At 47.1% G+C, this 23,232-nt stretch overlaps 1 protein-coding gene across 1 annotated transcript in view; it reads right to left on the reverse strand.

The window, feature by feature from the left end:
* The window catches only part of SLC25A28 (solute carrier family 25 member 28), a 40,144-nt gene that overhangs the window by 14,658 nt on the left and 2,254 nt on the right, over positions 1 to 23,232 (reverse strand). Inside the window, exon 2 of the mRNA XM_068255395.1 lies at positions 4,615 to 4,843. Coding sequence (XP_068111496.1) covers positions 4,615 to 4,843 — 229 coding nt within the window. The remainder of the gene's footprint in view (positions 1 to 4,614; positions 4,844 to 23,232) is intronic.

Below are 23,232 nucleotides of genomic sequence, written 5' to 3' on the forward strand. Positions count from 1 at the left end.
CCATGTGACAGACGGAGCTCTCGGCATAGAGATGGTGAGCCTTGGAGGGCATAGAGAAGATGGGCTGCAGTGGCTGGATGCCAGCGAGGAGAGTGCTCTGCTGGAATTCCAGCACCCGGTCCTTCTCTGTTATCCCCGAGTGCAGCTCAGGGTTACCGCTAATTGCTTTGAAAAGCAACCCCGAGCTACACTCGGGAATACCACTGATGAGGTTAATCTCCTGTATCAAACTTAGTTCATCATATACTGGAAAGTGGGGACTGAAAATGGGCCAATTGAATCTCACTAAGGTGTTAGATTGTTCCATTTTCACGCTACACAAATGTGCTTACATCATTTGTAAAATCCTGCATCAACTCAGAAATATTTGCATCTGATTTACTCCAGTTTTTGCAGAGTTTCATCTTACCTGGTTCACAGCAAAGCATCAAGCATAAGAATTGTTTATCTAGCCATCTATAAATCATCATGGTCACCTCCGGTTAGGTTCCTGATGGTCTCTGACCCTCTCCCTTGCTCTGCATGTCTTCCCCAGATCGTCCAATACAACCAACATGACCAAGTGCCACCCATTCCAGCAATAGGTAAGTGATCCGGCCCAGTAACTCTCCCCATGGCTGGAAGTGGTGGTGTAGGACGCTGAGGACACATCAGGTGGCTGGAACACTTAGGCTGGGTTCACAAAGTGATGCTAACAGCTAGCACGCTGGTGAAAAGCCCTTTATCATGCCTAAACTCAGTTTAGGCGTGATAAGTTTAGGCGTGATAAGTTTAGGCGTGATAAGTTTAGGCGTGATAAGTTTAGGCGCCAACTGGGTTAGCACCGCAGTGCACAGCTGATCAAAAGTTTTGCACTAACAAAGTCTGGTGCACTTCGCATAGAGTTTAATGGCGCTGCTTTGCGTGCAGGACTTTGCAAGCGATCTAAACTTAGCATGCCTAAACTTATCACACCTAAACTTATCATGCCTAAACTTATCACACCTAAACTTATCACACCTAAACTGGCTTTTCACCAGCGTGGTGCAATGGTTATCACGCCTAAAGTCTCTAACTGGGTTAGCACCGCTTTGTGAATCAGGCCCTTAGGCTAGGTTCACACTGTGCACTGTGAGTGTTCCTAGGGTGTGGTCTATGCAGTGTCTGTGCGCCACATTCACATACACAAACGCTTCTATGGCAGCGCAACTCGTCCACTGCTGCTGCTGCTGCTGGCACCGCTGCTTGGATCTACTGACGGTATACAGATAGGGGCCCCTGGAGAAGCAGGAGGCTCCCCACTGAATTGTAACTCACCAATGGGAAAGCTCTCTCACAGGGAGCCCATCTATTTTGTGATGGTGTTTTTGTCAGGAGAGGTAAGTGATTAGCTCTCATTCTTATTTTAACTATTAGAAGTCTTTATATATTTTTTTACACTTGGGCGCCTCCATCCTCACGAGTATCCAGATAAACCTTCAGAGGTAATAGTTTTTTCCCTCAAACTACAAATCCACGAGGAGCGATTATCCAGCAGGACCTGGAAAACTGAGCGGGGGCGGTTAATTTCCCGCTGGCTTATACAGTGGTTGCAGGGATCTGCTTGTGAGTATAGCTGCCTATACCTCCACCATTGGACTTCTGGTCTCTCGGTTTACTCGGGTATTGAGTACAAAGTCATTACAAGGATCACCAAAACCTTCCCATCTGTATACCAGCACATCTCCCCCTGCAGACCCGAGCAGTGGTGTACCAGAGGTGACTAAGGACAAGTGAGTAAAAAGTGCTGAAACGTGTGCGGCGGCCAGGCTAGTGAGTATGGACACTGCATATTATCATAGGTTTTCAATGATTCTGTCGCTATCATCAACAATCCATACCCAAATCTGGGGAAAAAAAAAATTACAAACCACAGACCCTTCAGCTCATCGGAACTGAGCGCACGGATCCATACCCAAACGGACAAATGCAATGTGCGGCTCATATCGACTAGCACAGAATCCGTAGAACGTTTTTAGTGCAGTGTGAGCCCAGCCTTACTACTCATGCACAGCAGGGCCAGGGGGCTAGCCGGAGACCACCAAGAGCCGGACAGGGGGACTTCATCTTACCTTCTTTCATCACAGGGAAACCGCAACTCATCCCTTACAGCATCTAAAATCATGACACACCACACTAGTATACAAAATATCCCATGGTGGGCGAAGCTATGCTAATCACTTCTCTATGAGGGCTAATAGAGGAAGTCTAAGAAATGCTTATAAGTCGATGTAAATCTTACAACAAATCTATGCCGTTAGGCAATGGATCAATTAAGCTGCATAAAATGTAATGTAAAATTTGCATCAACTCAAAATTATTAACATCTCAGTGACCCTCCCTAAAGTCTCAATGTGCTTCCAATAATGCTGGGTTATACAGAAAGTGTACAGCCTTGACATCACAGAGCGCCCCTTCCTATTCACTAGTAACGGAAGTGCAACCTGTCAGAGCCAGGACCGTAGCATCGGTCGGATTACAAGGAGCTCTGTAATGATGGATGTAGTTTGCCACCTGTCTATGGTCAGAAAAGAAAACCAGACAGCTGGACTAGTGCTGACAGTACAGCACTGCCCTGCCTATTGGGATAGTGCTGAGAGTACAGCACTGCCCTGCCTATCTTACTGGATCAAACAGCTTTTCTTCATGGACTAGTGGTGTGTGTGTGTCTTCCTCAACAGTGCCTGGCATTCTGCATATAGGTAGTACCAAACTGCTGCTGTGTAGGTCTGGCTGGACACTGGCTCCTGTAGACCAGTGTAAGACTGTGTACCCTCGCTTACATGTAGCCTAAGGGCCCTTTTACACTTAATCAGTTGCTCTCAGTTATAAACTGAAAGAAAAGGGATTTTCAAAGTAATGCCTATGTTTTCCTACGGCACCTTTCACACATAAAACGCGTTTTAACTGAAATCTTTTTCACAATGCACTGCTATGGAAAACCACATAGCAACGTGTACTAACGCACACCAACTGATTAAGTGTAAATGGGCCCTAACGCAAGTCTGTGGAAGCTAGGACCACCAACGGCTCACCACATCTTGCCAGCAGCAGCACGGTTTTCACTCTAAGAAGAATACTAGCAAGGAAGGAAAGAGGCTACAAATAGTGGTGATTTTACCGATAAGCTACATACCCGTAGCTACTCTGAAATAAAATTTAAACGAGCCAGCTATAACTGTGGGGGAAGGGGGGGTTAATACACCCACCCGGTCGTCAGATCTGATGCGTCCCATGTAATTCCCACGCTTCCTCCAACCCAAAGCATGGGAGTGACATGGAATGCGACAAGACGCCACGTGGCACACATCAGATCATACTGCCGCATAGGTATGTTAATCCCCCCCTCCCCTGTGGTCACAGTTGTCTCAATTCTGAGTAGGTACGAGTAGGTAGATACTTGGAAAAGTCACCACTAGCTACAAGCCACTAGGCAGCAGAAAAAAGCTGCGTGGACAGGCAAGAAATGAAGGGCAGTGCAGCAGCAGTTACTTACCAATACCTAAAGGTATGTACACACGTGATAACAGTTGGATAAACCAGTCAACAACAACCATTTCAGCCGCTGATCATTCTTTGTATACCCCAGATTGATCCTGTTTGGGCAATCATTTAGGATCCGGCCTGTCGGATCCTTAACGACTCCCAACGCCCAACCAATCACAATGCTATCTTCATGTTCGCCCCTGACCGATAGAAGCTGTGCTGTCACACACCAATTGTCGTCTATCTGCTCCCCTCCACAGCAACAGAACCTACGGTTAGTCTCCCGGCTAAGAGGGAGTCTGTACAGAATCGTTCCCTGAATCGGTACCCGAGGGCATGCTGCCCTGACGGGTGACAATTATCAGCTTTCCAAAGAAAATCTACACAAATCTTCCATCTAACACGACACGTTTAACTGTGGGTGGAGTCATGCTGTAACCATTTCATGGATAATCCAATCCTGACACCTCCAAAAAACAAACAAAAAGTATAACAAAAACTAAAAATGAAATCTTAGAATAAGCAGAGAGACATAGCTGCCCTCTCTCTCCGCGGTGCCCACAGATCTGCGGCTTGCTTGCGTATTGGCGTGTGTGTGGCACACAAGGCTAGTCTGACGCAGGGAGAATCGGCCCTCCAGGTGGCTCCGGGGAAGCTGCGGCAAAAAGTCATGAGAGCAGCCAGAGCAAGAATACTGTCATTGAAGGCAAGGAGAGGTTGCTGCTGGCAAGTCAATGAAAAACAAACTCTCCTACACAGAATTTCCTTTGTTTCGTTAGTCTTGTGATTACGCCGCCCACCGCCAAGTCTTTCCCGCTGCAAACACACTGTGTCTCTCCTTCACAGCAAGGGGCAGGAATGGCACTCGAGTCACTCATTCACTTACTGAGTGACCCGTTCGGTGGGAGTTGGGTTAAAGGTGCGATTAATTGGGCAAGTCTGATTATGATTTTCGGGAGGGTAGAGTAAGGATGAGGGGCTGGCATTCCCTGGCACAGAAAAGACCAGCGGATGAAAGCGGTGGGCAGGGCTATCCTGATTAGTAAAGTCTCCGGAGAACACACAGGACAACAAAATCGGAGTGTTAGGCAGGACATGAATCGTCTATACCGTTAGCTAAGTGGCTATTGCCCCCGGGGCGGATAGCGTCACTCAGTGTCTTTTTCAGTTTCTCGTAGCAGGCAAAATAGAGGGCGTGGGCGGGGCCAGCGCCGGTCGCCGTAACGTTCATTCCACGCATCGGCCTCCAGAAGCCTTCTGTGCGGATGATTTTGAACAAGGCCTCCATCACGTTGCGGTAGCGGGCTGCGGGGTCAGGCTGCAGACTTTGCATCCGAGTCTGGAAAAGAGACAGAAATGCACATTAATGAGGTGGTGATATGCGGAGAAGAAATGAGTATACAGATCAAATAGTTCACTCCTCGCAATATATCACTACAGAAAAAAAAGTGAATGTCCCTTTTGCATGCACCTCCATCACATCGCCTTCCCTATCACTGAGCAGGTCTAGTCTCCTCCATCACATCTCCTACCCTATCAATGAGCAGGTCTAGTCTCCTCCTCCATCACATCTCCTACCCTATCACTGAGCAGGCCTAGTCTCCTCCTCCATCACATCTCCAACCCTATCACTGAGCAGGCCTAGTCTCCTCCTCCATCACATCTCCAACCCTATCACTGAGCAGGCCTAGTCTCCTCCTCCATCACATCTCCTACCCTATCACTGAGCAGGCCTAGTCTCCTCCTCCATCACATCGCCTACCCTATCAATGAGCAGGTCTAGTCTCCTCCTCCATCACATCTCCTACCCTATCACTGAGCAGACCTAGTCTCCTCCTCGATCACATCTCCAACCCTATCAATGAGCAGGTCTAGTCTCCTCCTCCATCACATCTCCTACCCCATCACTGAGCAGGTCTAGTCTCCTCCTCTGTCACATCTCCTACCATATCACTGAGAAGGCCTAGTCTCCTCCTCCATCACATCTCCAACCCTATCAATGGGCAGGTCTAGTCTCCTCCTCCATCACATCTCCTACCCTATCACTGAGCAGGCCTAGTCTCCTCCTCGATCACATCTCCAACCCTATCAATGAGCAGGTCTAGTCTCCTCCTCCATCACATCTCCTACCCCATCACTGAGCAGGTCTAGTCTCCTCCTCTGTCACATCTCCTACCATATCACTGAGAAGGCCTAGTCTCCTCCTCCATCACATCGCCTACCCTATCAATGAGCAGGTCTAGTCTCCTCCTCCATCACATCTCCTACCCTATCACTGAGCAGGCCTAGTCTCCTCCTCCATCACATCTCCAACCCCATCAATGGGCAGGTCTAGTCTCCTCCTCCTCCTCCATCACATCTCCTACCCTATCACTGAGCAGGCCTAGTCTCCTCCTCCATCACATCTCCAACCCCATCACTGAGCAGGTCTAGTCTCCTCCTCCTCCTCTGTCACATCTCCTACCATATCACTGAGAAGGCCTAGTCTCCTCCTCGATCACATCTCCAACCCTATCACTGAGCAGGTCTAGTCTCCTCCATCACATCGCCTACCCTATCACTGAGCAGGCCTAGTCTCCTCCTCCTCCTCTGTCACATCTCCAACCCCATCACTGAGCAGGTCTAGTCTCCTCCTCCTCCTCTGTCACATCTCCTACCATATCACTGAGAAGGCCTAGTCTCCTCCTCGATCACATCTCCAACCCTATCACTGAGCAGGACTACTCTCCTCCATCACATCGCCTACCCTATCAATGAGCAGGTCTAGTCTCCTCCTCCTCTGTAACATCTCCTAACCTATCACTGAGCAGGTCTAGTCTCCTCCATCACACCTCCTACCCAATCACTGAGCAGGCCTAGTCTCCTCCTCCTTCACATCTTCAACCCTATCACTGAGCAGGCCTAGTCTCCATCACACTTCCTACCCTATCACTGAGCAGGCCTAGTCTCGACTATCACACCTCCTACCCCATCACTGAGAAGGCCTAGTCTCCCCCTCCATCACATCTACCCCATCACTGAGCAGGCCTAGTCTCCTCCTCTGTTACACCTCCTACCCCGTCACTCAGCAGGCCTAGTCTCCTCCTCCATCACATTTCCTACCCTATCACTGAGCAGGCCTAGTCTCCTCCTCCATCACATCTCCTACCCTATCACTGAGCAGGTCTAGTCTCCTCCATCACATCTCCAACCCTATCACTGAGCAGGCCTAGTCTCCTCCTCTGTTACACCTCCTACCCCGTCACTCAGCAGGCCTAGTCTCCTCCTCCATCACTGAGTTGAAGCAGATGGTGAAGTGGGCGTGTCCAGGACCTGAGCTTATACAGCATGACATACTCACCAATGGCTATTGCATGCCTCTACAGACCAGTACAGAACACTGCTGACATTTATAGTACAAGGGACTGTCAGACTAATCCATGTGACCAGTCAGAGCAATGATATCTGATGGGCAGTTTTGCTTTAAAGATGAACTGTAGTGAAAACAACAATGAATAAAATAGCTTATGGTTTACAATATTCATTAATGATTTGGTCAGTGTTTACCCATTGTAAAATCTTTTCCAGTCGGGTTGCATTAAAAAAGTAGCCGGGTGGGGCGAGATGAGAGATTGCAGGGCCGGTGCTTCTGTGCACGCCTGCTTACAGCATAAGAGGAGGTGAGCTGATAACAGCTGGGTGGTCACCAAAACTAGCCGGGTGGAGCACCCGGCTAAACGAGACTGGGGAGAACACTGCAGGTGATCTGTACAGAATGTTCGTTACTGAGAGTTCTATGCACAGAGGGAGATACTGCATGCTTAGCAGTTGGAAAAGCCATTATTTCCCACAATGCAATAAGGTTCACAAACAGCAAACTATCAAGACCATGGTCATGACCAGGGCTGTGGAGTCGGTCCAAAAATCCACCGACTCCGACGTTTAGGATTCCACCGACTCCGACTCCACGACTCCGACTCCTCTAATTTGCATATTACAATTTTGTTGTTTAAAAGTATGTAACATGAAATTCGTCTCATAAATGCCAACGCTTAGGAATTTTACAAGACAACTGAAGTGAGAAGGATATGTAGACTACTATATTTATTCTCTTTAGACTAAAACTAGTCCTTGGTAAGAGTACTTGTAAAAGGTACAAACCGGAACAAAGACCATCTATCAGGCCCTAGGCAATGTAAGTGTGGGTACATGTAAGAATGATGTGCAGGTACTCTGCAGGGGAAGGAGGAGATTGTAAACAGACAACACCTCTGTGTTCAATGTGCACAGCATTCTCAGTGGATTCCCTGCAGCTCTGTGGGGAGTGCATATGTAGAGTAAAGTACTACTGTGTAACAAAGTAAACCTGAGACAGATGAAATTAAAGTTTTATACATACCTGGGGCTTCCTCCAGCCGCCTTCAGGATAATCAGTCACTCGTTGTCCTCCTCCACCACCTGGATCTTCTGCTATGAGTCCAGGTACTTGAGCCAGTCGGGCGTAGTGCGCATGCACACACTCCGCCGCCAGGAGCATACTACACCTGTGCAGCACTATTGCGCAGGTGCAGAATGTTCCTGGCTGCGGGAGCGGCATGCAGCCAGACAGCGCTGACTGGCTGAATTACCAGGACTCATAGCAGAAGATCCGGGTGGTGGAAGACAGTGAGGGACTGATTAGCCTGAAGGGGGCTGGAGGAAGCCCCAGGTATGTATAAACTTACTTTTCATGCGTCTCAGTTTCCCTTTAATTTGTAGTCACCAAACCAAATTTTAATAACATATCAAATTATTTGATTTCATCAGCAAAGGGAGTGCATACATTTGCATAAATCAGCATCAGTGCAGAATTATTTCCATCTCATTGACCATCTCTATTAGTGACACAGCTACACATCAGGCTTTATTCTTACAGCATAGATGTTATTTAGTGTATATATATATATATATATATATATATATATATATATATATATATATATATATATATATATATATATATATATATATATATATATATATATATATATATATATATATATATATATATGAATGAGATTCCTGTGTACACATCATATATAGTCACAATCAGATATGTATATCTGACCTTAAAAATACGGGGACTGCTTTATTGAAGCAGCACAAGTAACTAATTCTGATTGGTTTATTTCGTTTTTGTGGACTAAGCACAGCTATTACTGTATTTATACTGTATATATACACATTACTTTTAATGACTATTATCTGAGAAATAGAACATTTTATCATATTTTCTATTTTAATTACAGTTACAAATCCATTAGGAGTCGGAGTCGGTGCATTTTTCCCCGACTCCAGGCACCCAAAATTGCCCGACTCCACGACTCCGACTCCACAGCCCTGGTCATGACATCACACTATGGGAGGGGTTTCACCACAATATCAGCCATACAGCGCCCCCTGATGATCTATTAGGGAAAAGGAAAAGATTTCTCATGGGGGTATCAGCTACTGATTGGGATGAAGTACAATCCTTGGTTACCGTTCCTCTTTAATGTAAAGCTATGATATCAGTGAGTCACTCGGGCACTATCTCTGCCATAGAACTTGTAAACAGAATCAGACTGCTTCTGGCCACACCCCCCACAGTCAGATTATTCGCTCCATTTTCCCGCTCCTCTGCCAGGGCAGGCATGAACGTGATTCGTTCCATCTGGTGCAACACAGTTTATTTCAGTCACTGCAGAGGACTAGTTTATAAACCGGTTGCTGGAAACAACATAGAAGGTATGGAAACGCAGCACCCAATCAAGGTACATAAATGGAGATTAAACAAGAGTCTTCCAAGTTGCAGAACACTTAAGCGACCAAACCTCAAAACACAAGATAAAGGAGACCTTAAATTACACCTGATCCGAGGTAAAGCTACCAAAGCAAAGCACAGAGGGACGGGTTTATCAAAAGCACTACTGACAGTATTTTCTTCTAACACTGTTCTAACCAGCAGAGGAACTGTTCTGCATGATAGTAAGAAACTTCCCAAAGCCTATGTAATAGCGGCAGTTTAGTGTGGATTTCTAGAGCTGCACTACAGTTAAGAGAAGTGCAAATCCATCCCTAAACTGCTGCAGATTAAGAAGTGCTTCATAGCAGTTCTACAGAGAGTGCAGCAGTGCAGGCTAAATGTGATTTGTGAAGGGCTCCTCCCCCCTCACTCAGAGCTTGCTGACAGCAGGTGTGTTGGTTACCTCAGCAACAGCAATTCCCCTCACACACTGCACTGTCTGAGAAACCTTCCTAACTCCTCCTATTTTACAACCATTTTAGAAGGAATCTGCACTATCTAATGATTTCTTAAGATGTCAGACAGTTCTTCACGGATTTCTAAAAACCTACCAATATTTTGTCTCAGACACTTGATAAATGTCCCCCAGAGTTACATTCAAGCTGGAGCCTCGTACCTCTGCGTATTCTCCATTCCTCTTCCTCCCACCACAGATTCTTTTACAGTATAATCTCATTGTAGTAAACTATGTGTCCAGGTCCTGGCCAAGCCCCATTATAAGTATACGGGTGCAACACCTGGTATAGTAAACCCTGATATAACAGAATTTGTTATAGTGAACCGGTTTTTGGACCTGGTGGTATTCTGCATCCAGCTATAGTGGAAAGTGGGCGGGCGCAAGAGTCATAGTTCAGTCACAGACCCATGAGCGGTGGTCGATGGGCGGGCTGACGGCCACTTGTAACCTGCTGCTATCTGTACACTACTCTGGTCCAGGGTGGATTACCGCAAAACCATCAGCCGGTGAGACCTATGCTTCCTGTGTACGCTGCTGGCTGATTACTGAGGGACATACCTGTCTTCTGACTTGCTTGTGCATGGCTGCAATGCTACAGTATCATGCAAAGCAGACATATGGACAGAGGAGCACACTAACAGTACAGTACCTGCATTATCTGGTGAGACCCATGCTTCCTGTGCAAGCTGTTGTCTGATAACTTAGGAAACTGCCTTTTGAGACTTGCTTGTGCATGGCTGCAACACTACTGTATCATCCAGGCTGCATAGAAATGTGGACAAAGGAGCACACTATCAGTACTGTACCTGCATTACCTAGTGAGACCGATGCTTCCTGTGCAAGCATGCTGAAGCATTGAAAATAGAAAATGACTCCCAATTATAAACCGAATTATCAATTACAACAGTACAGTAAGCATGTGTTCGAGTATGGCAATTTCTGATATAGTAAACTGAAAAAAACAGATTAAGGGGCGCTATATGTGAAAAAATACCCAAGTAGCGGGATAGAGAGATACAGATTATTTCCTGCTGCTGCCTTATATTGTGGGGGTACCTCCTTCCCCCACTAAACAAAATGAATCAATATAAAAACTAAATAAGGAGCGCAAGATATAGGTTAAAAGTTTCCTATTTTATTATCAGTAAAAAAGTATATTATATATATATATATATATATATATATATCAATATATTCGCCGTTACATATGCTCCCACAGGTCTGCAAGCAAATAAACAGATGTGTTACACACATATATATAACATTCCACCATGCATTCATTGGGACTCATAACACATCTATTACACACTCTCTGGTGACCCTTTTGGGGGGAAAAAAAAGGTGCATATATAAGTATAAAAAATCTCCTTAAAAAACCTTAAAAAAGGATAAATGCATAGATTTGCAGTTGCACTTCCAAAACAAGAACCACAATACAACCAATTCCTATAAGGGTCCTCAAAAAAGATCTCCCCGTGCACAAGGACTTATTAGCTGATGTGCCTCCCGTGGTGATCTCACACTGTATTGCAATAGAGTTCCTCCGTGCAAGTCAATGGCCACAACAAACCTCTGAGGTCAAAGGATTTCCTGCAATATAAACCTCAAAAGCGGTATGATCCACCCTACAGTTACTCACTTATCCCCCAGTGGTTTCTCTCCACAGGATCCAAAGGATGTCTGCACAGGGATCTGATGGAGTATCGTAGCGTCTCCTCGTTCGCATATGCCGCCCGCAACACTTGCGGCTGTGCTACGAACCTCCACGTGTCAGCTGATTCGGAGTCTGACGTCACTTCCGTGCGTTCCGGCTCCTACTTCCTGTGCTTCTGCGCTCCAGCTGGCTGCGTTCTTCTTAGTACAATGTTATCTTCCGCACACCACACTAAAAGTCACAAACAGCAAGATTCCAGTTGATTAAAGGGGCGCCCCACTCAGTCATCGACATGTTTCGACATCTACGGATGTCTTTCTCAAGATGTTTGGAATAATGCTTGCCGGTACCTCCTCTTCCTTTATAGTTGACAGGTCCTCCCCTTCCCTCTCATTTAAAGTGGTAGTCCTTGATTGATTATAGTTTCCCTACCAAAGTTACTGCTGATACCTTTTCACATGAATGTCAGATACCAACACCTTTATGCATCCCCAGGGTCACCAAACCCCCTCCAGGTCACCAGTTTCTACCATTTTCTCCACCACAGACATAACATCATTACCATTCTATTTAAAAAAACCAAACAATTCCATTCCAAGGGTCACCAGAGAGTGTGTAATAGATGTGTATGAGTCCCAATGAATGCATGGTGGAACCTGATATAGTAAACTACCTTTCCCGGTCCTTTGGATTCTACGCTATAAGTAATTGTACCTCCCCATTAGGTAAAGGGCATCATCATGACTGCGCCTGTGCTTGGCTGCGCAGTACAGCCGTGCTTGTGCATCAAGAGAAGTGCTGCCACATAACACTTCGGACTGGCTCTTGTCGGATATGTTCCGGAGGTCTGGTCTGTATGTGGCAACAGTGGGGGTTGGGCGGACGCAAGAAGCCTCTGTAGGGACCGGAGGCTTTCCTCTCCCATGGCAAGTTTTTTTTGTTTTTTGTTTTTGAACACTGATGCCTCTTTTAGACTATACACTAAAAAACTGATGTCGGTTCTGTCCGTTTTTAACGGCTTACTTTTTTCGCTGGAGTGGTTTTTTTGAAAACAAAGAAAACCCTGAGAATCCCCCATGAGGAGATGGGCTAGTCCAAAACCTGTCGGTTCTCTCAGATTTTAACTGCTTTTTTCGCTGGAGTGGTCCTTTCCATAGCAATGCATTGTGAAAAGGCTTTCAGTTAAAACACGTATAGTGTGAACTGGGCCATAGGAAAACATGGACATTACTTGGAAAATCAGTTGTCCTTCCAGTTATAACAGAGAAATTGATATAGTGTAAAAGGACCCTCAGTCTACTCAACATATGGAGTTCATTATAAATGCCTCATCCACAACCGAATTTCAATAATAGAATTGTTGATAGACAAGCGAGCAGTAATTGGTTGGCACATCTTTAAATAGTCCTAACGAGTCACATGCCCTGCTGGGAGCGCACTCGCCAAGGACAGGCGTATGTCCGCAGAGGGCATGTTCTGTGCACCAATGTGCCAGAGGAAAACTCAGCAGGAAACAGGCTTAGCTTATATTATAGATACAGAAGAGATCCTGTAGTGAGTGAATCACTATAAAGTTAGAGAACCCGAGGTGGGTTTGAAGAATAGTATTTGCATACAGAGGCTGGATCTGCCTATACAGCCCAGCCTCTGTTGCTATCCCAAACCCCCCTAAGGTCCCCCTGCACTCTGCAATCCCTCATAAATCACAGCCACGCTGCTGACAAACAGCTTGTCAGAGCTGGCTGTGTTTATCTCTATAGTGTCAGTCTGCTGCTCTCCCCGCCTCCTGCAGAACTCCAGTCCCCGCCTGCATCTCTTCCCTCCCTGCTGATTGGAGGGAAGGGACGGGTGCAGGGACCGGAGCTATGCAGGAGGCGGGGGAGCAGCTGAGACTGACACTACAGATGTAAACACAGCCTCACAGCACTGCTGTGATTTATGAGGGATTGCAGAGTGCAGGGGGACCTTAGTGGGGTTTGGGATAGCAACAGAGGCTGGGCTGTATAGGCAGATCCAGCCTCTGTATGCAGATAACATTCTTTAAACACACCTCGGGTTCTCTTTAAGCAGGACAGCCAGGCAACTGGCATTGTTTATAAGGGAATGAAGATGGCGTATATATCTCTCACTTCAGTTTGCTTTTAAAGACGAGCTGTCAGCCATACTATCTCAGGAAAAAAAACAAATAGACAGTGGGTTGCAAAAGTATTCGGCCCCCTTGAAGTTTTCAACATTTTGTCACACTACTGCTACAAACATGCATCAATGTTATTGGAATTCCACGTGACAGACCAATATAAAGTGATGTACACATGAGAAGTGGAACGAAAATCATTTATGATTCCAAACATTTTTTAGAAATAAATAACTGCAAAGTGGGGTGTGCGTAATTATTCAGCCCCCTTTGGTCTGAGTGCAGTCAGTTGCCCATAGACATTGCCTGATGAGTGCTAATGACTAAATAGAGTACACCTGTGTGTAATCTAATGTCAGTACAAATACAGCTGCTATGTGAGGGCCTCAGAGGTTGTCTAAGAGAATATTGGGAGCAACAACATCATGAAGTCCAAAGAACACACCAGACAGGTCAGGGATAACGTTATTGAGAAATTTAAAGCAGGCTTAGGCTACAAAAAGATTTCCAAAGCCTTGAACATCCCACGGAGCACTGTTCAAGCGATCATTCAGAAATGGAAGGAGTATGGCACAACTGTAAACCTACCAAGACAAGGCCGTCCACCTAAACTCACAGGCCGAACAAGGAGAGCGCTGATCAGAAATGCAGTCAAGAGGCCCATGGTGACTCTGGACGAGCTGCAAAGATCTACAGCTCAGGTGTGGAAGACTCTGTCCATAGGTCTACTATTAGTCATGCACTGTACAAAGTTGGCCTTTATGGAAGAGTGGCAAGAAGAAAGGCATTGTTAACAGAAAGCATAAGAAGTCCCGTTTGCCACAAGCCATGTGGGGGGCACAGCAACCATGTGGAAGAAGGTGCTCTGGTCAGAGGAGACCAAAATGGAACTTTTTGGCCAAAATGCAAAACGCTGTGTGTGGCAGAAAACTAACACTGCACATCACTCTGAACACACCATCGCCACTGTCAAATATGGTGGTGGCAGCATCATGCTCAGGGGGTGCATCTCTTCAGCACGGACAGGGAAGCTGGTCAGAGTTGATGGGAAGATGGATGAAGCCAAATACAGGGCAATCTCGGTAGAAAAACTTTTGGAGTCTGCAAAAGATTTGAGACTGGGGCGGAGGTTCACCTTCCAGCAGGACAATGACCCTAAACATAAAGCCAGGGCAACAATGGAATGGAATGGTTTAAAACAAAACATAGTCATGTGTTAGAATGGCCCAATCAAAGTCCAGATCTAAAGCCAATTGAGAATCTGTGGCAAGATCTGAAAACTGCTGTTCACAAACGCTGTCCATCTAATCTGACTGAGCTGGAGCTGTTTTGCAAAGAAGAATGGGCAAGGATTTCAGTCTCTAGATGTGCAAAGCTGGTAGAGACATACCCTAAAAGACTGGCAGCTGTAATTGCAGCAAAAGGTGGTTCTACAAAGTATTGACTCCGGGGGCTGAATAATTACGCACACCCCACTTTGCAGTTATTTGTAAAAAATGTTTGGAATAATGTATGATTTTCGTTCCACTTCTCACGTGTACACCACTTTGTATTGGTCTTTCATGTGGAATTCCAATAAAATTGATTCATGTTTGTGGCAGTAATGTGACAAAATGTGGAAAACTTCAAGGGGGCCGAATACTTTTGCAAGCCACTGTAAGTAGATAAATACTTGCTCTATTTACATAACATATGTATTGCACTGTCCACGTTATAAAATTCACAGGAATTACATAAAGGAAAATTAGAGAATCCTATTCTAGACAGTTTCCATATTTACTGTGGCTATTTTGAAGCCAGTCGTGATGCAATATCCGCCCTTATGCTGGGCATACACGGTTTGTTTATGCACCGGTATCGAGACAGCGCCTCGATGCCGGCGCGTCACCGCTCGTGCGGATCGATTCCCGCTCGTCCCCGCGGGTGCTTCTCATCAGCGCTTCGTTTTTTTTCTATTGTCCGCCCGCTGGGATCAAGTGCGGTATCGATCCGCCGCGGTGATTAGTCTCCTCTGCCTGATTTGCCCGCCCTTCACTATAGAAAGTGCATTGTCTCCGCATGAGAAATATTGGCCAATCAGAGAGGAACAGAGGTGTGGGAGGGGAAAACAGGAGGGAAAGAGGCTTCAGACAATCAGGCTACATTAGGCAAGTCTGAGGGGAAGTAGGGAAGCAAAAAAGGACAACCCAGCATGCCCTGCAACTTCTCTTTGTGTACCAAATTTTCTGTGTACCAAATAAGAGTCAGGTACACTGGGGAATGATCATTTATTAACAAGAAAAGTAATAGTGATTTTAACTTTTGGATTGCCTGGTTAGCATCTTCATTACTTGTTTACCAGATAAAAATAAAGAATTGATTTTTGATTTTATGCCCGACAGTTACTCTTTAAAGAGCACCTGAAGTGAGACATCTATAGTGGCTGCCATATTTATTTCCTATCAATACCAGTTGCCTGGCCTCCTCCTGATCCGGCATCTGCACGGGTCATCCGGCATTTGTGCGCTTATTCCTGGTCATCCAGACGCTTGCTCTGGGTCATCAACATCCGCAAGCTTGTCCCGGGTCATCCGGCAACTGCACTCTTATCACGGGTCTTCCGGCATTTGCACGCTTATCCCAGGTCTTCCGGCATTTGCACGCTTATACCAGGTCTTCTGGCATTTGCACGCTTATACCAGGTCTTCTGGCATTTGCACGCTTATACCAGGTTACCAGCATCAGCACGCTTATACCAGGTTACCAGCATCAGCACGCTTATACCAGGTTACCAGCATCAGCACGCTTATACCAGGTTACCAGCATCAGCACGCTTGTCCCAGGTCTTCCGGCATTTGCACACTTGTCCCGGGTCTTCCGCCATTTGCACGCTTATCCCAGGTCTTCCGCCATTTGCACACTTGTCCCGGGTCTTCCGGCATTTGCACGCTTATACCAGGTCTTCCGGCATTTGCACGCTTATACCAGGTTACCCAGCATCAGCACGCTTGTCCCAGGTCTTCCGCCATTTGCACGCTTATCCCAGGTCTTCCGGCATTTGCACACTTGTCCCGGGTCTTCCGGCATTTGCACGCTTATACCAGGTCTTCCGGCATTTGCACGCTTATACCAGGTCACCCAGCATCAGCACGCTTGTCCCAGGTCTTCCGCCATTTGCACACTTATCCCAGGTCTTCGGGCATTTGCACACTTATCCCATATTACCCAGCATCAGCACGCTTGTCCCAGGTCTTCCGCCATTTGCACACTTATCCCAGGTCTTCCGGCATTTGCACACTTATCCCATATTACCCAGCATCAGCACGCTTGTCCCAGGTCTTCCGCCATTTGCACACTTATCCCAGGTCTTCCGGCATTTGCACACTTATCCCATATTACCCAGCATCAGCACGCTTGTCCCAGGTCTTCCGCCATTTGCTCGCTTGTCCCGGGTCTTCCGCCATTTGCTCGCTTGTCCCGGGTCTTCCGCCATTTGCTCGCTTGTCCCGGGTCTTCCGCCATTTGCTCGCTTGTCCCGGGTCTTCCGCCATTTGCTCGCTTGTCCCGGGTCTTCTGCCATTTGCTCGCTTGTCCCGGGTCTTCTGCCATTTGCACATTTTGCCAGGTTATTCGGCATCAGCACACTTGTCCCAGGTCACCTGGCATCTGCACACTTTGACCTGGGTTATTGGGGATCTGCCTATTTGTTCCGGACCTGTAGAGGTCAGTATTACAGCCGGACACTGAGCATTTTCAGGAATAGAGTCTCTACAGATCAGCATAGGCTTCCTGTACAGTTTAGTTGAGGCCTAATTTCTGCTGATCCTTGAAGACAAATCAGCTTGTATTCTCATCATACTCCAGCTTTCTCTAAACAAGTAAAAGCTCTTAACAGCGCCTCGTAAACCTGCGTGCTTGTGGGGATTAGCTATGAGATCCAATTACCTCCGCTTCTCCACATTGCGCAATGTACATACTGATGCCAAACCAGTTCTGCAGGGAAAGCCACACTGAGCGCATGCAGCCACAGACAAATTGCTTAATGCTGAAATTACAGCCAAGATACTCTGTGCTGGGATGGCAGGCTGGCACACCCAGTGCTTCATAAGATGGCGTAGAACGTGGTACGCCAACATGGAGGACAGACAGATGTGCTACGCCAACATGGAGTCATGTGGGGGTGTAAAAACTGTATGCAGCTGCAAGTGCAGTTACACTTGAAAGAGTCTGAAGTGTCCCAAATTACCTTTTATTTCAGAGTCCTCTTGAGCAGTAATAGCAAAGTTTATTCGCTGCATGCCACGCCCGTACGAGGTCTTTATGCCCCCGGAAATCACCAGAGCAAAGTCCTCCGCTACTTCCTGGAGGAGGCAGAGCTTTGCACTGTAGCTCTGCCTCCAATCACTGCCTCTCCCCGCCCCTCTCAGTCTTCTTTCACTGAGAGGGGCGGGGAGAGGCGGCGATCAGCGCCGATTGAATAGACTGGAGGCAGAGGTATAGCTCAAAGCTCCACCTCTCCCGGGCAGTAAAATCTGCGACTTTGTAAGTCGTAAAATTTTACCCCGGGATTTGGGGGGATAAAGACCTCTTACGGCCGCAGGGATGCGGTGAATCATCTTTGCTATTACTGCTCAAGAGGACTCTGAAATTAAAAAAAAAAAAAAAAAACACAGGAGGTGCCTGGCTCTTCTACTGGCCACATATGCTATTGCTTCGTTGTTATTGCCTGATGAAGCGGGATCAAACTTGCGAAACGCGTTGCATATGTGGAGTTCATAAATAAAATATATTGACTGTGTTTACTACAGTCGTTGTGTGTCTACTTGGAGGGGGTAAGTCCACCACTACCTCCTCTATTTACCAAGAATTTGTTTTTTTTTAAGCTCATTTAGCTTCCTTTTATCCTCTTGGCGCCTCTGTTCTCCTGCATAATATTGAGTCTACCCTGGGTGGAGGGTTGAACCTCCTTTTTCTCATCTACAGAGAGCGACTTCTTATTCCTGAGTGGGGTCAGGAAAATCTCCCCACCTGCCTTTACAGTGGTTGCCTAATGGTAACCCTGGTTTGTGAGTATTAATATTTACTCTATCTAGTAACCATTTACCAGTACATATTACACTACTGGGGCTCTTGGTGTTCCTTGTTTTTATTTCACTGAAATAAAGAGGTAATTTGGGACACTTCAGACTCTCTTTTAAAGAGAACCTGAGGTGAGAGTAAGATCCTCTGCAATTTGGTAAATAAAGTAATTAACTTCATGGCTGACAAAAACAAACATCTGCTAACTTCCTCAAACTTCACCACTATGAGACATAAGCCCGGGTATCATCAAATGTCCTTTTTAGGTAAGCTGGAGGCAAGACAGAGCTGCTCGACACATTTATTTTAAGTATTTGTATAGCGCCAACATATTACGCAGCGCTGCACAAAGTATATTGTGTCGCTAACTGTCCCTCAGAGAGGCTCACACTCTAATCGCTACCATAGTCATATATCTATGTATGTATCGTGTAGTGTATGTATCGTAGTCTAGGGCCAATTTAGGGGAAGCCAATTAACGTATCTGTATGTTTTTGGGATGTGGGAGGAAACCGAAGTTCCCGGAGGAAACCGGGACACACACAGGGAGAATACACAAACTCCATGGTAACTTGGCTGGGATTCGAATCGGGGACCCAGCACTGCAAGGCAAGAGCGCTAACCACTACGCTAAGCCTAGCTCAATATCCAAGCCAGCTCTGTCCTCGTACGTAACTGTACATTATATAATTATATGTGGAGGGGATTGGCAGCCACTGATGTATGGCTTGACATTGTAGCAAGCTGTGACCTTGGTGTACACAACTCCACACTATACATTATGCATGGGAAATGTTGGGAGGGGATGGCCATGCAGCTGCCAGCCCAACGTATAGCTCGACATCGCAGCAAGCTCTGACCTTTGTACAAAACTCTGCTGTACATTATATATGACTAAGGGCTGGTTTCCATATAGCACGCTTATGGAAAGGCGATTGCAGGGACAGCAGACGGTGCATAGACTACACCGTGTGCAGTTTCCATTTATGCGCTGCAATTCACTTGAATCGCAGTGCATGGTTGCCTGCATTTCAGGGCGAGTGCGCCCGTGATACCATTCAATATAATGAAAAGGATCACAAGCCCCGCCCCCCAGCCACCAAGTTTCTGGAAGATGGGTGGGTGTGGTTTTGAGATATGTAAGTCTACGCAGCTCTAAACCACAAACACTGTGGACTATACTAGGAACACTGGTGGGGGCGCCCTTGCTGAATGGAACTGTATGGTTGAGAAGTCTACAGTCTTACCTTCTCAGAAGCATCGATGGCCTTCTGAATAGGAAGTCATTAAAATGAGGCTTAACTAATACAGGTGTGAGCACGGGAGACGGGGTTACTTACCCAGAAGTCCGGCTTCTATGCGTCTCAGTCCACTTGCACGCGACCTATGGGACGCGTTGCAGAACTCACTACTGCACTTCCTCCTTCCAGCTTGGAGGAAGTGTGGTAGTGAGTCTTGGAACGCGTCCCATAGGTCGCGTGCGAGTGGACTGAGGCGCATAGAAGCCGGACTTCTGGGTAAGTAACCCCCTGTCTCCTGTGCTCACACCTGAGGCAATTAAAGAGAAACCGTGACTAAGATTTGACCTTCTTACCAATCAGTAGCTGATGCCCCCTTTCCCATGAGAAATCTATTCTTTTTCACATCACGGGGCTCTGTATGGCTGATAATGTGGTGAAACCCCTCTCACAGGAAACTGAGGACCATGGTCCTTGCAGTTTCCTGTCTGTGAACCTCGTTGCATTGTGGGAACTGTTTACAGCCGTTTCCAAGCAGCAGCTACTTCCAGTGACATCACCTGCCAGCAGTAATAATGTCACCATGTGATAAATGTCAGAATGTAAATCAAGGAGAGGAAAGTTTTTACAATGGGCAAACACTGGCTAAATCATGTATACATAACTATTGTAAAAAGCAAGCACTTTATTACATTATTTTCACTGGAGTTCCTCTTTAAAACTCATTTTAATTCCGAATTCGAATGGCTTCCTACTCGGAAGCCCATTGCTGCTCAGGACAAACCAAGTTTAATGGAAAATAATTTATTCATGCACATAAGACAACGCGTTTCATGGGTCCTGGTCCCCTTCCACAGGTCAATACAAAGCGCCTCGCTCAGGACCTACAGCACTCAAGGCCAGGCTTGCTCAAATCCATATTCGGGAGACATTAGGATAGTTGTATCTGGATATATCCCAGTAAAGCTGTGCGGGGGGTGGGGGTGTCAATCTTATCTGCATGACGTCTTCGATCCGTCCCTCGCGCCTCCCACGATGCGCTCCAAGCGGCGGTCACGTAACTACAGAACTTCCTCCTTCCGGGTTGAAGGAGGAAGTGTTTGTAGTCACGTGACCGGCGTATGGAACGCATCGTGGGAGGCGCCAGGGACGGATTGAAGAAGATGTCATGCAGGTAAGATTGACCCCCCCCCCCCCACACACACAGCTTTACTGGGAGATATCCGGATACAACTATCCGGATGTCTCCGGAATACGGATTTGAGCAAGCCTGCTCAAGGCACTGTGTATTGACCTGAGGAAGTAGGCCAAGACCCGTGAAACGCATTGTCTTATGTGCATGAATAAATACTTTTCCATTAAACGGACAATACGCTTCTCATCCATACAATAGTTTATAGTCGTTCCCATTCATCAAGGGCACCTTCACCAGTGTGTCTAGTATATTTGATATGAGAAGTGATGGGGAGATATGCTACAGAACTAAGAGCTCCCTGAATGACTATGAAGTCTTACATGCACATGAGGTGGACCGTTATACGCAGGACTCGGGACTCCCCGAGCGGGAGGCTGTACATATGGGTGGAGAGGTTAGCAGTACATTGTTACTATGCGGTGGGAGGAGGGGTTATGAAGTGGCGCACAACAGAGTGGGCGTGGTCAGTGTGGAGTCGATCCACCAAGGAATCAGAAGCCCCCCATACATACAATAGATCAGCAGAGGTGGTCCTGACCGATAACTGTACAGTGTGAACAAGGCTACTTGTCTCGTCTGGCTGCAGATTTATACAGACAGCAAGCAGGAAATTCAAAATTAACAGCTCTGCATAGTCAGGCAGGTAATAGGACAGCAGGTACTGCAATATATTAGCATTTCTCCGCTGGAAATAACCAGAATTAAAGGGAACCTGACGTGACAGCGACAGACGCTGCCATACGTATTTCCTTTTAAACAATACCAGTTGCCTGGCAGTCCTGCTGACTGCAATAGTCTCAGCGAAGCCCTTTCCTCAGCACACCCACAGCACTGACATGATTAGCAGTGATGAGGGAGGGGCTTTAGAAGTGAAGAGGGGAGGTGCTGTATAGTGTCTGGGCTATAGCATGGATGGGGAGGGGCTGTAGAGTGTCTGGGCTTTAGAAGGGATGGGGGGAGGGGCTGTATAGTGTCTGGGCTATGGCATGGATGGGGAGGGGCTGTATAGTGTCTGAAATTTAGAAGGGATGAGGGGAGGGGCTGTATAGTGTTTGGGCTCTGGCAGGGATGGGGAGGTGCTCTGGCATGGATGGGGAGGGGCTGTAGAATGTCTGGGCTTTAGAAGTGAAGCAGGGAGGGGCTGTATACTGTGAGCTCTAGCAAGGATGGGGAGGGGCTGTAGAGTGTCTGGGCTTTACAAGGAATGAAGGGAGGGGCTGTATAGTGTCTGGGCTCTAGCAGGGATGGGGAGGGGCTGTAGAGTGTCTGGGCTTTAGAAGGGATGGGGGGGAGGGGCTGTATAGTGTCTGGGCTCTGGCAGGGATGGGGAGGTGCTTTGGCACGGATGGGGAGGGGCTGTAGAATGTCTGGGCTTTAGAAGGGTTGAGGGGAGGGGCTGTATAGTGTCTGGGCTCTGGCAGGGATAGGGGAGGGGCTGTAGAGTGGGCTATGGCAGGGATAGGGTCTGTAGAGACTAGATTGTTTGGGCTCTAGAAAGGATAGAGGAGGGGATGTTGATTTTTGGGCTATGGCAGGGATGGGGGAGGGACTGTAGATTTTTGGGCTATGGCAGGGATGGGGAGGAGCCCTGGCAGCGATAGAGCTGCTGGACTCTGGCAGGGATAAGGTGACAGATTCTGCAGTGATTAGAGTGCCCGGGTTCCAGTATTATGAGGTTATGGATAGTATTAGTGCAGCCTTTCCCAAGTCACAGCATCGGGTATGTGTTGCAGCTAGCTGTCTCTCCCCCACCTCTCCCTGCCTCCGATCCGACTGTAATTAGAGCAGTGCTACAAGAAAATGTCCGCCGATGTCACATCTGCAGCCATTTTCTTGTGGCTCTGCTCTAGCTACAGTCAGAGCGGAGGCAGGGAGAGAAGAGTGACATTAGCGCTGAAACGAGTGGAGCTGGTGAGTCAGCCGCCACCAGCACATGCCGCTGAGGGCTCCTACACCTGACTACCTATACTGAGGGCACCTATGCTTGGCTACCTATACTGATGCCCCTACACCTGACTTCCTATACTGGGAGCACCTATGCCTAGCTACTTATACTGATGCCCTTACACCTGACTTCCTATACTGGGAGCACCTATGCCTAGCTACTTATACTGATGCCCTTACACCTGACTTGCTATACTGGGAGCACCTATGCCTAGCTACTTATACTGATGCCCTTACACCTGACT

The sequence above is a fragment of the Hyperolius riggenbachi genome, chromosome 10 (genome assembly GCF_040937935.1).
Source record: "Hyperolius riggenbachi isolate aHypRig1 chromosome 10, aHypRig1.pri, whole genome shotgun sequence".
NCBI classification, from domain to species: Eukaryota; Metazoa; Chordata; class Amphibia; order Anura; family Hyperoliidae; genus Hyperolius; species Hyperolius riggenbachi.